This window comes from Solea senegalensis, linkage group LG1, assembly GCF_019176455.1.
Source record: "Solea senegalensis isolate Sse05_10M linkage group LG1, IFAPA_SoseM_1, whole genome shotgun sequence".
NCBI lineage: Eukaryota > Metazoa > Chordata > Actinopteri > Pleuronectiformes > Soleidae > Solea > Solea senegalensis.
In genome coordinates, this window is record NC_058021.1 from 23821534 (window position 1) to 23837132 (window position 15599).

The following is a 15599-nucleotide window of genomic DNA, read 5'->3' on the forward strand; positions in this document are numbered from 1 at the left end:
AGGACAATAGGTCCCTGGTGCATATTTATTTTTGAGTATTCACTCTGATTCATCTTTAAAATACTCTCTGTGGATGCAACTTTTGTTGGGCGGTAAAGAGAAAAAAAACATTGATACTAAGCTGCAATAAAATTTAAGCATGGCTACACAGCTAAGTTCCATTGGTTGCTGATGTGATGTGAAAGGTTGAGGAGTTTTGATTGTGTTATAAGTTAATGGTGGATACACAAGAAGGCCTGACACCGAGTACCGAGCACTGCTTTATCCACTGGAAAATCCTTGGCATGCAACTAATGCGATATTAGCTCCATTGGACCGTCTCTCTTTCACTTCATCACTCATTGCTTCCTAAGTCTGCATGTATGACTATGTGCAAGTCTTTCCACGTTATCTCCTGCCATGTCACCAAAGCGCCGTTGACTCGCCTTCACGTTCCCAGAGTCTCCTACCTTTCCCCTCTTTCCTAATTTTAATTTTGCTGTCAATGTTTTTCATACAGAGGCTCCCGCCTTACATTTGTTCTGCTGTGTAATGAGCAAATGCCTGCTGTCAGTGACTTCCTTGCCCCATGTTTGTGGGATCCGTGCCAAACACAGAGCAAGAGGGGGGGACACTGCATCTCATTATTTTACAGCTGACAACCAGCAATGTGCTCCGGGAAGATTAAAAAAAATGAAATACAGAGGCTCTCTTCCTCTCCCTCGATCTCTATTTTTGTTTCCTATTACATGTCGCTGTGCTTGTCTGTCTTTATTTTTCTGTCATTTGTTTGTGTTCTGATTTGGTGCATCTATAACCACACATGCACACACACACACACTGCTATAATAACGTCTATCACCTGGCACTATAACACTCAAATGACGGACAAATGTGTAAAATGAAATTGAGCAGGTTATACAAATAGAGCAGTGATAAAGGCCTGCTCTGTGGTTAAGTGAGCTCAGTTATTTTTCATCCCTGTCTTTTCACACTGCATCTGTTCTTTTCTTTGATCTCATTGGATAATGATGTATCTTCTGCCAGATTTGTTTGTCTTTATTTATTCATCCACCCCTCTTACAGCATTTCTCTCTATGTTGTGGATGAAGCGATGGAAAAATAACCATATTTATTATACCAAACAAATGTCAGAAAACTAAGTAGAAAACATTGTCCAAAGACTTAGACTTAAGCCTTGTGTTTCTACCTGAATTTTACCTCTGCACACTTTCTGTTCCTTGCTCCACAATAATCTCTTAACTCCTGTACCATCTCATATTTGCGTCTCTCTTTTCTCCAGGCTCTCGAGGCTCCTACAGTAGTCAGCACAGTCAGGAGCCCCTTCGGCCCTTGGGGTCCCCAGAGCACCACATAGATCCCATCTATGAAGAACGTGTCTACCACAACAAGGGCCCCATGAGGAGCCTCAGCCAGGGCCAGGGGCCAGATGCAGGCCCCTATCGCAACAACACCGGTAAGGCCCTCCCTCTATTCGTTGATACACTGACAGCAGTTTCATTTCAGCTTGAGCTAGTTTGTGTTTTCATTCACCCCAATATGTTGTTTTGTTTTCTACAGTGTTTTTCACAAAATGGTACAGAGTTTCCTATTTTTGTTAAAGCCTTTGTTTTATTCCTTTGTGCATTTCCTGCTGATATTGCTGACACAACACACAGATTTTAGATTATGGACGAGAACTGCCTTGATGCAAGCCTACAGCTGAGGAGGCAAAAGATGCTTTCATTAGGAGCTAATTTTCCATCGCTCTGACAGTCACACAGCATGTGTTCACCTCATGTTGATCTCCTCGCTTACTCAGTGTCAGGTTTACATGATATATAGATAAACAACACTAACCGGGACAACGTTGTTGCCACGTGAGGTGTGATAGATGTTTTTATTTAAAGCTGAAGGGTTGTCCCAGTTTTTCCTTGGTGGTATGTAACTGCTGTAAATGCTCTTGTGTGCTGTGTAGCCGGTCCTGTTCATATTCAACTACGTCCAACCCACAAGAGGAGAAAACTAAATAGGAAGTGAGGAATTTATAGAAAAGACCTTCAATTACGCATTTATTACTTCAGGTTAGGTGCATTTTTGATCAAACTCACACATTCAGACACACTCATTTTCACCCGTTACCTAATAGCTCCATTGCTGTCAGCGATGTATTTTTAATGGAGCCTGATTGCGCTTATCTCATCTTGGGTTTAGGTACGCCATGTTAATCCCATTACGGTGTCATACCCCTACGAAAAACACACAAGTCGGTCACGCCACATACACAGCTCCCTCTGTGTCATTACACAGCCTTGCCTTAATAGCTATCATTAGCTTTCAGGTCAAGTAAATATGCCAGTCTAGAGCAGAGATCGAGTTGATCAGTTTGACTGAGTTTAAATATAGCTCTTGACTCACACTTGATTTAAAGGGTCATTGGGTTGCCTTCTATTGTTGTGAGGTGATGTATTGCTTTGATTTCCATCAGTGTAATTCGGTACGGCGCGTGCAGTGATAGGATTGTCTTTTGCAAACAGGAATTAATTAAATATGTGCAGTTGAGAAGTATACAGTCGATCCACTGTTATCTATAATTTACTACACTTTGTATTTGTACTTTGAATAGATGGTTATAGGAAAACTCACAAAGGAAATTTGCACTGCAGCTACAAAAATCAATAGACTGTGGATAAGACCGTGTACATTTAATTGAAACACTTGAAGTTTACGGCACTCTTCTGCTATGATACTGTATTTTAGTAGATTGTCTCGTTTAGTTGTGCTAAATTGTCCATTAGCGTATATCAGCATGAGCTTTTTTTCACATACACGTGCAGTTTTTCCTCTGCTGTGCTTGTCCAACTCCCCTACACTACCATGGTAAACGGGACCTGGAAGTCAGTGGGCAATAACTAATAATGGCCTGACCACATTGGAGCACATTTCAAGTCATGTGAATAGCATGTCTGCTGACGAGGAGATTCATAATGCACAGAGTGATGGCATGTAATGAACTGATAAGAGCTATGCTGACACCGTGAGCGATAAGTCATTAATTATGTCATAGTGCCTTTTCTTGGCAAAGGCAGGCTCACATTATTGGTTCATTAAGCTGGCATGGATCAACGTAATTAATGCTATAAGTCATGCAGTCAGTGGAAAGAAGGGGAATACATTGGTTCCAAAAATCTGCAAGGCTGGAGTGAGTGAGGTGGTCTGTAGATGCTGCAGTGTCCTGCTGATTTCCCCCAGTATAAACACTTGCTGTATGATACAACAAAAGTAGTCTCAGAAGAAATGTACATGCACTGGTCTTTATATAGGCTGTTTACTGACTGCATTTTAGGACAAATAGGTAAGAGTGGGGACAGAGAGCAATCAGGACATGAGCAGGAAGTATATGAAGCTGACACTTAGCAGGGTTAAGACGATACTCCGCGTTAAATCAATTTCAGAGCGTTTATGGAGCCACCGTGTCTGATTTATTAGCAAAACATGCAAATTGTGTTTCTTTGGCTCCGTCGTCTACTCTCAAGTCACATTTAGTTGGTTTATGTTTTAACAGTGGTGCTCTCAGCTGTGGATTTACTCTGTATTTTTCAGGGACTTGTGATTTGTGTCTAGTCTAATGGCAACTCTCAGCCTCTTCCATCCAGCCATAACAGCAGCAGTAAACAAACAGAACCTGTATTCTTAGGAAGTCTGCTGACATTTTTGTGCAGCACAGCGGACAGCAGTTTGACAACATGCTCCACAGTTCAGTCAGGTCCAGTTTAGAACACTGTCAATTGTTTAACCTGTCTGTCTGCTCAGTTTCCACGGCTTCCCTCTCGTCACAGCTCAGTTAACTTCTACATGTTTGTCTGCCTGTCTGCCTCTCTGTCTGTCCTTCTCTCTCTCGCTTTGTGATGTGATTTGTGAGTCTGTATGTGTGTGTACTTGCATGCATGCATGTGTGCACGGGAGCGACACACAGTGTTTCTTTCTCAGATTAAACCGGGCCAGTGCCCCAGAGAACTGCAGGTTAATGTGGCCTATTTCTGGTAATAATTCCTGCATGGTCACTGTGTCTCCAGAGCACACGCACGTTCTGGTACAAAGAACTGTAGCAAGGAAATGCCTCGGGATTTACACATTTGTTTATTTCTCCAAAGTGACATGGTGTGTGTTTGAAATCAACCTATACTCTTACATTTATTCTGCTTTTGACAACAGTCAATCTGTACTCTCTTTAGAGAATCTCACTCTCCCTCTGCTTCTTAATTTTTTTTTATTCTCATAAATAGAAACTTACTGTAGGCTATATATTTGTTGTCATTCTCCATTTGTGTCTTTTGTAATATTAACTCACTCAATAGACGGTGCTTGTCAGTTAAATCCTCTGCTTTTCCTTCACTGCCTTTCATGTCCTCCTCTCTCTTTACTTTTTTTTTATCCCCCTCTGCCTTTGTTTGTTACATTTTTGCCTTTGCACCTTCTGTCCTCACTGTGTGTCATGAAAGCTATCTTGACCTGTATTAATGACTCTGACCACTGGAAATAACAGTGTCTCTAAATGGATGTGGCACTTTTTCTCTTTAATAGCTTAACATCAGGCCTGCACATAGCTCAGGTGGTGACAGTGAGAATGGGTAGATTCACTGCTATGGCTATTTGTCAAGTGCATCTAGTAGCCGGGTTGAGCTATTGCTGCTGATAAGGGGTGTTATGTAGTTTAACATTGCTCCCTGCAGTATCTTTCGAGGAGACGGACACAAATTCTTCAACAATCAGTATTCACAACAAGGCTATTTTTCCTCAACATTTAACAGAACCATATGGCGTATGGGGGGAAAAAAACGTTGGGATTTTGCATTAAGTGCCATGCATTACATACATTCTAAAACACAATTCCCATTAGACACACTGTTCTACCTAAGTGTTTATGGCGTATCACCTGCCAGTAGGGCTGCATCACAGACGGTGCTCTACTTTGCATCTACAGTACTCCAAAAGCTTTGCAGAATTATCTGTCACTACACAAGTTTCAACCATTTAATGACCTGTGTGGTGATAATTGTGTCATAAAGACATTTACATGTGCAGCTTTAGTGTGGTTTACATAAGTCAAATGCACGCTTTGTTGACCAAAGTGATGGTTATTGTGTCCAGTGGCTTGGCTTGGTGAATGTTTTGTATACACAGAGGTTTGAGGAGATATTCTTGGTCTGCAGTGCAGCTTCTGCTGTAGTCTGTTTCCCTGTTCTGTCTTCTGTCTGAATATTAGTAGATGAATGATGATGTTTTTCACACAGTGTGTTTTTATTCCTCTCTGTGGTAAAGCTGTGGTGCTGTAGGAAAATGCCGTTTTACACACACACACACACACACACACACACACACACAGGTTTATGCAGCTATTCTATTAGGACACTACATTGACTTCCATTCATTTGGACATCCTAAACAAAGAGCTATCCCAAACCTTAACTATAACCAGTTAATACTTAACCCTACATTAACCCTAACAATTAAAATATGAGCCCTAAATTGAAACCAGGTTTTTGGTCCCCATTAGTTCTAATGGTCCCCCCCCCAATGTGTGTGGTCTGGGTGTGTGCTTCCGACATGAACACTAACCTTGTCAAGACCAGTAGGTGACCTAAACCTACCTGATGGTCCTAATGAGGCAGAAACTAATTTCTGAGAAACTGTTTAGGGCTAAGATTTGAATTGTTGTTCAGCTATGATTAGACATTTACCAGTTATGGTTAAGGTCAGGGGTAATTGTTTGTTAAGGCTGTCCAAAGTAGTGGATGTCAATGCAGTGTCCTAAGGAACACAAACCTGTGTGTTTGTGTTTCTCTAAAGCAAAGCAGTTGTGTGTGTTTGAAGTTGCAGTAACAAAGGGTGAGAAAGGAGTATGTGGAAGGCTCTGCATCAAACCATTAAGCCAACCTGCTCTCTCCTTTAAATCTGCTGTGCTCCCTCTGTAATGAGATCTATTTTCCTAATGGGGGGGTGGCAGAACAAAGAGGGCATGGCTGTGCAGAGACCTTTAGAAGGAATTGTGCTTAAACTCAGAAAGGGTGACCTCAAAGAAATCTTGTTTGCACCTAATCAGTACCAAACCTGCCCTATATAAAGACTTTTAAGAACCTTTACCGCACAATATAGTGTTTATTGTTGTTGTTACTGAATACCTAAACAGTGTAAACAGAGGGTGCATGTCACCACTAATAACTTATGATAAACTGAAGGTGGGAGATGCAATTAATTGTAATTCACTTACTGTAAATATACATACAGTAAACAACACAATACACAAGTATTTAATTGTAACTGTTAATAAAACATATGTACATTCTGGAATAATCCTTAACACTGTGAAACACAGATTGAAATGACTCCTTTGGTTATTTCTGATTATCATAACTAGTATGCAGATATTTAGACTCTCATTTACCATTACTGACTTATTAGCAATACACTGAGCAGTAACACTATCATTGGCTGAATATCTCCTTACTGTTTCAGCAGCAATGCATGAATAACAAGCACTGGAAATTGATTGCTCTTACTAGACCTGAATCAACACTTCTTTTTCCATTAGGAACTGATAAATCCTCAGTGTGGGTTTATAAGGCGCCGCAGCATTGTTAGACCTTTGGCTCGAGCATCTCCCCAGTCACTTTAAGGTGTCACTCACCACGCTCTGTCAGTCCCTTTGCTTAGATTAGGTTTGTTTGGCCAAGATCAATTGAAGCTTGGCCTCTGATCCTGCTGGTCTTTTAATGAATGTGCTGTCTTTTGAACACCAGTAAAAGAGCTGGGAAATTGAGCCCACTTAAAAGGTGTTGTTTACTTCGTGGTGAAAACATTGCCGCTGGTAAAATGTTCACTTTGTGTCGTTCAGCTTAAAGACAGTGTCTCATCTCAGTTTAACTCTTGAACTTCCGGAAATGATGTACCGACTAGAAAGACTAGAGGTCATTTTGACCATTCATAGATTAATGCATGCTATTTTAATAAATAAATTCCAATCAGAAAATAAATAGATGTGTTATGTGAATATAGGTGAAAGTAAACATGAGGAATTCACAGTGAGGAAACACTGTGAATTCTAACAAGTAAGGCAATGTATTATTAATTGACCAACAAAAATTGGAGCAGCTGTTGAGCTGCAGATACAACTTCGAATTACATTATTTTTCATTTATAACTTAAAATAATTTTTTTCTTAGACCTTCAAACATAGGCATTCATTTATAAATTCAAATATGTATGTCAAAGCCTTTAATAAACATTTATGAAGGTTGTCTACCATAACAGTCTGCTTGACCGTCAGGTAGAAAATATGAAAATTAACTAACCATAGGGTAAAAAAAATCAAAAACTAAAGGATGGAGTAATCAGGTTGTTTTTGACATAGTTTATAACATTTGTTGCAAGCGTCCTTTCTTGTATTTTGATATTATTCAATGCTAGATCATCAACAAAACAAAATAATGCCATGATGGCATCTTCAATGTTGTGTGCTGAACTATCACGAGAAAATATAGCATGTTTTTTTTCTATTTTATGATTCATATAGGCTTTGATGTTGGTAATTATGCTAGTTTAGAAAAGTCATGGTCTCTATGGTTTCATATGCTCGTAGTTATTGTTAAATTAAGCAGGGGAAAAAGGAGCACCAGAAACAAAGGTTTTAGAAAGTGGTTTATGTCTTTGCATTTCCAAATGAATGTTTTAGTCCAGTTCATCTGTTTTGACTGTGACAGCACATGCAACTGTGACCTATAATACAATTTAATTTACTGGACAGGAGCTTAGTTTAAAAGTTGAATCCATGTGGCTTAAACTTATGCGTTTTTGCTGAAGCCCCAGAAAGCTTTAATTACCAGCTCAACACATCTGACTTATACTTCACACATCAGCACAATTTCTTTCCCCTGTGAAAACATATGGCATTTCTGAAATGTACGTTCAATGTTAAAGTTTTATGTGATACACCATAAGCACAAAGCATGTGTATTTTGAAGTGGTGACCACACACACACATTTACATTACAGTACAGTCCTACTTAAGTCCCTTGCTGTCTCGGTTTACATGATTAGCATACTAGCACGTGTTTCATCAGCAATAATACATTTGTAACTATAGAAGCAAACATTGATTTGTGTGGCTCCTTGGAGATCACAAAAAACAGCATAGTTCATATAAACTGTTTTAAATATGCTTTATTAAATAATTCATTTACAGTGTCTCACTGTTGTATACTCTCAGTATTCATTTTTATTATTTCTGCATTAGCTATTTGTCTCCGTATTGTCCCCAAACAACTAAAACTACATGTCCCGTGAGAAAAGTATAAAAAGCATATTTCAGCCTCTTTTCTCATTAAGTTTCACTGTTCCTACATTATTTATACTGACTCCAACTCAAATGTGTTAAATCAGTCATGATCACGGCAAATGTGACATTCTATCTATTTTCTGATCCACTTATCTTATTCAAGGTCGAGGGGGTGCTGGAGCTTGTTTCAGCTGACGGTGGTTGACAGAGCTAGAGTGCTCAGGGGAAAGGAAAATTCACATTACCCCAGGATGATGAAGGGTTTTCCAATCCACCTAACCTGCATAGAAAAGGAGCACCTGGATCGTATGTACATAAAAACAAGAGAACATCTAATACATGGAAAGGCCCCCCAGATAACCTATAATTTATTTTGCTTATATATGTTCTTATTTGAATTTTGAAAAATGTATGCTTGTATTGCATAGTGCTAAGAACAAAGCAACCATATTTCCATTACAGTAGGACCCACAAATCATAACATGGTACTTTCTTGTTTAAACTTGTCAATATGACGATGAGTAACATATTCTGTTTGTTAGACAAAGAAAGTTGTTTATATTCAACCTCTGATCTTAAAAGCCTGGGGCCCCCTGCTGTGTCTCAGTAGAATAGAGACAACAAACATGTGTCCATGCACGCTTGTATCTCAGGACCTGCTCAAAATGATATTAGCTGTTTCACAAATGGCAATAAAAACATTATATTATTCAGAAATTTGCTCTTGACATGATTTATATTTATTTACTGGGTCACAATGTTTTGTCACTGTGTTGCACTGGTATAGAGAATCTGTTTTTTAGTCCTTTCTAATTCAATATCACTAAAACAAAAGGTCCAATATATCAATAGAGACATAATGTGCACTTGCTTTGAACATTTTACCTCCGATTTCTTTTAAATGTCTCTTTGTTTTAACTAGTGTTTGCTGTTTTGGTCCATAAAAGAAGTTTAAACCCACAATTAACTGGTTTCTACAACTTTCACACAGGAGCAAGAAGCTATCTGAATTTATCTGACATTTATCGCAAAGTCGATAAGGTTTTGGGCCATATTGTCCGGTCCAAGTCCTAATAAGTTTTTACTTTCAGGCTAGAATCGGGTTTAAGATGGGGTTTGAAATGTAGTTTCGACACTTAATATAAGGGAGTGAGATTAATATATAACGAGTGCATTAGGCTTTCTCACAAATGTGTGCATGTCCTCGAGAGCTTCCAGCTCAGGAACATCAAGAGCTGTGTTTTGGCCAGAAGGCTCTCTCAGGGATAAACAGAAAGGGGATCTAATCCTTACTCCTCTCCACATCCAGCCAGTGAATGCATGCTGTTGACCTCAAAGCACTTGAAAAAGATGTGGTACAGGGATACATGTTTCACCCGTGTCAATCACTAGCTTATTTAGAAATCTGTGTTGGGTCCTTGTGCATGTCTCTGTGAGCGAGTGTGTGTCTATGTCTATGCGTGAGAGACTGTACTGAGGGGGTTTTGTGTAATCGTGCTGAGCGCTGAAGCGTGTCAAGAGAGAGGACATGTCCTCAGCTCTGATCACATAGAGTCTACTACAACCACAATAGGGAGAGAGAGAGGGAACGGAGAGGGTGTTAGTAGAAGAAAGGGAGTGGAAAAACATGAAATGAATGGATGATGAAAGGATGACGGACCAAAAAATGAAGCAGAGAAGGAGTGGTCAGCACGAGAGGGAGGGCAAGACAAAGATTTCAAAAGAGATGGTTGAGAATAAAGATGGATGGTGGTGTGGACTGATAGGAAAGGATGAAAAGAAAGAGTGTAAAAGGGTAAGGGAGTGATGGTGGAAAAAAGTGAGAGAGACAGTAGGATTGAAAGAAATGGAGGCAGAGATGAAAGTATGAGAAGGGAGGATGGATGTGGAAAAGCTCAGAGGATTGGTTTGATCCCTCTGGTTTTTTTCTCTCTCTCTCTTTCTTCCCCCACCCTTCTTCTCTCACTGTTTTCTTGCATATTTTGACTTGTATATTCAGCGGTGGCTGCTTTTTTCTCTCAGCATTGCCAAGAAAAAGTGAGTGCCGCTCCAAAGTAGCCAGTCATTCAGCCTCGGCTGGCTAATTGCAGAGGTATCACTGTGTCAGATGACTAATGCAGTTTCCTTTCTTGTTCTTTAATATGCCAACAGAGCAACAGCCACCACTTGTTTACTCTGTGGTGAAGCAAGGCTATACAGAGACACACCCATCCTTTTATTTCCTCTCAAAAACAATTTCACACTGGGAGAGAGCGTCAAGTGTGAGATGTGTGTGTTTGTGTCTGAATTCACATTTCACACTTTGCTTAATATTTCATGAAACGGCGCAATGAGTTTATCTTGTGCTGCTTTCACTAAACATCTTTTTTTTTATCACGATTATTCTAAAAAGCTGAAACTCAACCTTCAGCCATGTGCTTAAGTTAACACAGCCCTGTCTGAAATGAAAATGAATGGCATATATGCAACTGCAAGATCTGAATAAAGTTGGTATCAAACACTTGTACATTTATACTGAATATAGCAGTCCATAGCACCATATTTTAACATTACCTGGTGCAAGTTTTATGCTAATAAAGTGAAGGAGAAGTTTTGCTGATAAATATTCAGGCGGAATCTCAAGATGGCACAGTTTGTGCCGAGATGTGCCAAAATGGCTTCTCTTACTGGAAGCTGAAAGACTAACTAACACAGGTGCTGTAAAAAACAAAAACTGTGTTCTCATAAAGAAAAGAAATACAACACACACACCGAGAGAGACGGACAGAGTAACGGAGAGAGAGAGAAAGGTGCATAATCACTCGTGCATGGTGACTTTTTGCAGGCAATATTGGCTCCAAAGGTCAAGTCATCAGTCAGAGCCCACCATTACCAGAGCAAATGATAAATTTAGCAGGTCTCAATTTCTTTAAGGCAGAAGAGGAAGATAGTGGGAGAAGATGGAATATTAAGTTAGCTGAATACAAAAAAAGTCTAATTTGGCTGGACACTTTTTGATAAACGTTCTGTCATCTCTGTGTTTGTGAAACCCTCCCTCTCTTCTTCCCTTCTCAGCCCCTTCCCAACAACTTCCCTTTTCAATGGACACAGCACAGGCTGTGAAAATAATATGACAGATGATTTAAGTTTCCTCTCTCTTCCTTTCACTGTACTTCCTCTGAGGGTCTATCTTATTTGGGTGTCAAGTCTCTCTGTTAGTGCTCACTGATAATGGTGGTGTTCACTAGTAGCCCAAAGCTTCTGCTACTAATGAGACATTCAGGCAGAAACACTACAGACACCATTTAAAGAGTGCAGAAAAGACTGGGATTTGTTTCTGATGGGAATAATTCTGCTTCATTACCCCCAGTACACTCTGTTCTATGCAGCTCTTCTGTCTCCTCCTTCGTTGCCTCTTAATTCCTCCCTTTCCCCTCTGGATTTGCTTGTTTTTCAAACTGCAGCCCCATAACTCATTCCTCAGCTGTTTCTGCGTTTCCCCTTTCTCACTCCTTGTTTCTCTTCATCTACCTAAATCTCAGGATCAGTATCGTGAAGTCGTGTTTATTTATATAACACATTAAAACAACGGGAGTTGAGCGAAAGTGCTCTGAAGGAGCAAAAGGTTTAGACAAGATGGCAAAATGGGACTGTGTAAGACAGACAAAGAACAAGTAATAGATTTTTTACAAATTTAAAACATACAATCAGGATTAAAAGCAAGATTAAAAAGATGAGACGGCTTTAGGAGCGACAGAGAATTATTTGTCACCTTTAGTTTTCAGGCAAGAGACGAGGACTGATAAGAGCTGTTGAGAAGGTGACCTAAAATAAAAAAAAAAACACCCTTTACAACACTAGAAATCCATTTGTCAAAAGTGAGAGCAGTCGGATAGAACAATAAGGTTTTTTTTTTATTGAGGAGTGAGGGTTTTAGGAAGGGGATAGATTGTGTTGCTTAGGATTGAGGTTAGTGGCAAGAGAGCAAAATAACTGTGGTATGAAATTTCTAGACAACCACTGTGTGATGGCGAGGCAGTTGTGAAGGGGTTGAACCTGTGGGAATGTTAGTAAGTAGAGAGCTCACACAGGCCTCATGGGCGCTGCATGGTCAAATTAGAGTTTTTCACTGACTGGCTGTAAATGGGTTGATTTTAGAAAGTAGGAAATTAAAATGCCAGGAGAGAGTTGGTAAAGTACGGCGGAGTGTTCCGGCCAAACTGATGAGAAAAAAAAGGAATCCTTTGAGACTAAAGTCGTAATATTAAAAAGACGCAATATTACAAGAAAAAGTGGTAATATTCTAAGATTAAAATGCAATGGGATGCAGATGTAACCAGCCATTTCCACAAAAGAGATGATTTCCTCCAAGTCTGTGTGATTCTTTCTTCGAAAACTGACTCCGCTTCTTGCACAATCTTGTCAAAGTCCTGATGTCTATTAATGAAAATGTGGTGCTGATGTGCCAAAAGATTAAGTGTTTCCTTATTTGTGAAGCCCAAACCAAAATACAACTTCACAAAATGCTCCGCTGTCCTCATCATGACAGGTCGCAGCTGATCATCTGAGATTTAGCTCGAATAATAATTATGACTTTATCCTCGAAAGCCGAAATACAGCTTCGTAGAAAAGTGAGAGTTAAAGATTGGTATAATCCGCCCGGTGGTAATAACGTGTGCATGCTCGCATCCGGTGAGAGAGGTGGAGAAAGAGACGGATTGTGAAGGTCAAGTAAATGCCACTACACAAAGTTTGTCACATAATAATGATGGACCATTTTGTTAGTTCAGTGCAGGGGTTTGTACAAAGTGTAGGTGTGTGTGGATGTTGTATATCTTACTTGTATATCAGAGTGCATGTGTTCAGGTCCATTGTTTGTGTGTGTTTTCTCATCCAGACACATTTTTAAAGGCTAATTCACTTTCTAAGAGGAAGCTTGGGACGTATTAAAGCCTTAGTCAATCACATGGTCTCAATATTGATTTCAAGGCTTTGTGATTTATTGCACGCTCTCTAAAGAACTCATTAATGGGGTTTTTGCATGTGTGCACATGTCTGTTTCTTTGTACACATAACTCGGCTGTACTGGCAGATGGGACGGAACACCCGTCTCACCCACCAACACCACCGCCGCCGCCCCCCCCAACATCATCTGTCTCAATGTTTTTATAGCCAGAGAAACTAGGCTCCCAGACTCACATTAACACCTTGATATATCACTGATCTGCCACTCCCGACACAACGGGGAGGGAAGGCGACAGCTACTGTGCCCCTGCAGGCTGCTCACATCCATGAGCAAATCCCTATTCAATTTTCATCTCACTCTAAAGAGATATATTTCAAAGTTTTATTTATTTATTTTTATTTAATGTTTATTTTTTTGTCCTTGTTGCTCACCTGGCAGAAAAATAGAAAGTTTCTGTTGTGGGCTTTGAGCTACCTGCAAATAAGCTTTTGGACTGGAATCGTAGGATAACATTGTCAGTGTTGTGAGAAAATTCAAGATTTTATTTGCCATTTGTACACACAGATACAGTACGAGTGCCTTTGGATTTCTCTGCTCATGTCAGCAATATTAAAAAAAAAATGAGTGAAACTCTGTGCACACAATAAAATAGTTAAACACTACAAAGTACGATAAAATAGAATAATACACGATAATAAAAACACTTGTGCACACTGCAGCGTTTGTGGGAGTGTTGTTAAGAGACTCTGAAGTCCACAGTTCTTCATATTCCAGCAGATTAATAGCCAAGTTGCTGTGATGCACTTATGCAAACTGAATATACATTACATTGATCCATTCCACGTTTGCCTAGTCATTACTTTGGAAATAGTTCACAGAAGATAATGAAAGCATTTTGTATTTTCCATATTTTCATTTGAGCAGATGATTTTATGATCATAAACTTATGTCTACTCAACTTTTGTCAATATTTTTCTTTTTCTGTCTTCAATCCTTCCCCTGTTGAACATTCCACGTTGATGATCCTGGGCATGTGGCCAATATTTATTCATCCATATGGAGACACGCTCGTCTTTTCACAACAACCTGTTCATCTCTGCCTCTGCCTCTCCATCTCTTCTCCTTTCCTTTCCTTTCCTCTCCTCTCCTCTCCTCCTTGCTGCCCTGAAGACCTTACCCAGTGTGTCCATGACCAGGTCTTAAGTTATGTCCTCTGTCCCTACTTTCCTGTCCTAGCACCCTCCTCCCCTGGTGTCGACTCCGCCCCTTTGCAGCGCACGGCAAGTCACAGCACCGGCTCGGGAAACTACAGCCGAGGTGGGACCAACAACTATGCCACTGTGGGACCGGGCTACACCTCAAGTGGGGGTGGCGGAGGTGGAGACATGTATGGCTCTGACCCCTTTGTGGCTGACCCTTACCGCACCCTGCAGTACTGTCCCTCAGTGGTTGAATCCCCTTACAGCAAGTCGGGGCCAGCTTTGCCGCCTGAAGGCAGCCTGCAGCGCTCACCTTCTATTGACTCCATTCAGAAGGACCCAAGGTAAGAAGATGAAGAGGCTGCGTGTTTGGTGTGAATGAAATGAGTATGTGTGGGTTGTATTGTGTGGCATAGAATACAAATGAACCCTTCATTTTGTATAACTTCATTTATGAGGACATCCTAACGAACAGAGTATTGTATCTTGTTTTGATCTCTGAAGATGGATGATTCAGTCGTAGCCATAGTAAAGCTCTCCAAGTGAATTCGTCTTTGCTTGCGGTCTGATGCAAGCAAATCTCAGGTACTCTTGGTGCTTGTTACCACAGACTAACTGTAAACGGATAAATCTCACCGTTTTCATAACCTTTATAGTTTTTCTTATACTAATAAGAATAATAGCGGCATAGCAATAAACACAAAGTGCTGGTATTCATTCACTCACCTTCACACTCCATCACACCAGTTTCTGTCAAGGCTCACCGCCTGGAAACAGTGCTGCGTTACATCCATGCAAGCGGCCTGCTGCTTCAGATGATGCATGTGTGAGGATTGTGTAACTAATACGTTCGCGAGTGTGGAGGCTTATCAAACGCCTAAAGACGCTTCAATCTCACGAGGGGGAGAGAGTTTAAGATGGAAAGATGCTACAACAAGACATTTTATCCACGAGTGTGAGACATGAATTACCACGTTCACCAGTCAAACTTGTGTTTAAAGAAACGTGCACAGATTTCATCAGTCAGCTCAAACAGTTGGTGACGACTGTACTCGGTGACAGAATCTTAGCCAAGTTTCGTTATGTTTGAGTATTGCTCTGTGCGTTGGATCCCCCGCAGAGCCTTCTTGAAATAAATGAG

The 15599-nt window shown here is 40.3% G+C and overlaps 1 protein-coding gene across 1 annotated transcript in view; it reads left to right on the forward strand.

Annotated features, from left to right (window-relative positions):
• The window catches only part of ctnnd2a (catenin (cadherin-associated protein), delta 2a), a 151373-nt gene that overhangs the window by 44266 nt on the left and 91508 nt on the right, over positions 1-15599 (forward strand). Inside the window, exons 10-11 of the mRNA XM_044035173.1 lie at positions 1283-1456; positions 14496-14802. Coding sequence (XP_043891108.1) covers positions 1283-1456; positions 14496-14802 — 481 coding nt within the window. The remainder of the gene's footprint in view (positions 1-1282; positions 1457-14495; positions 14803-15599) is intronic.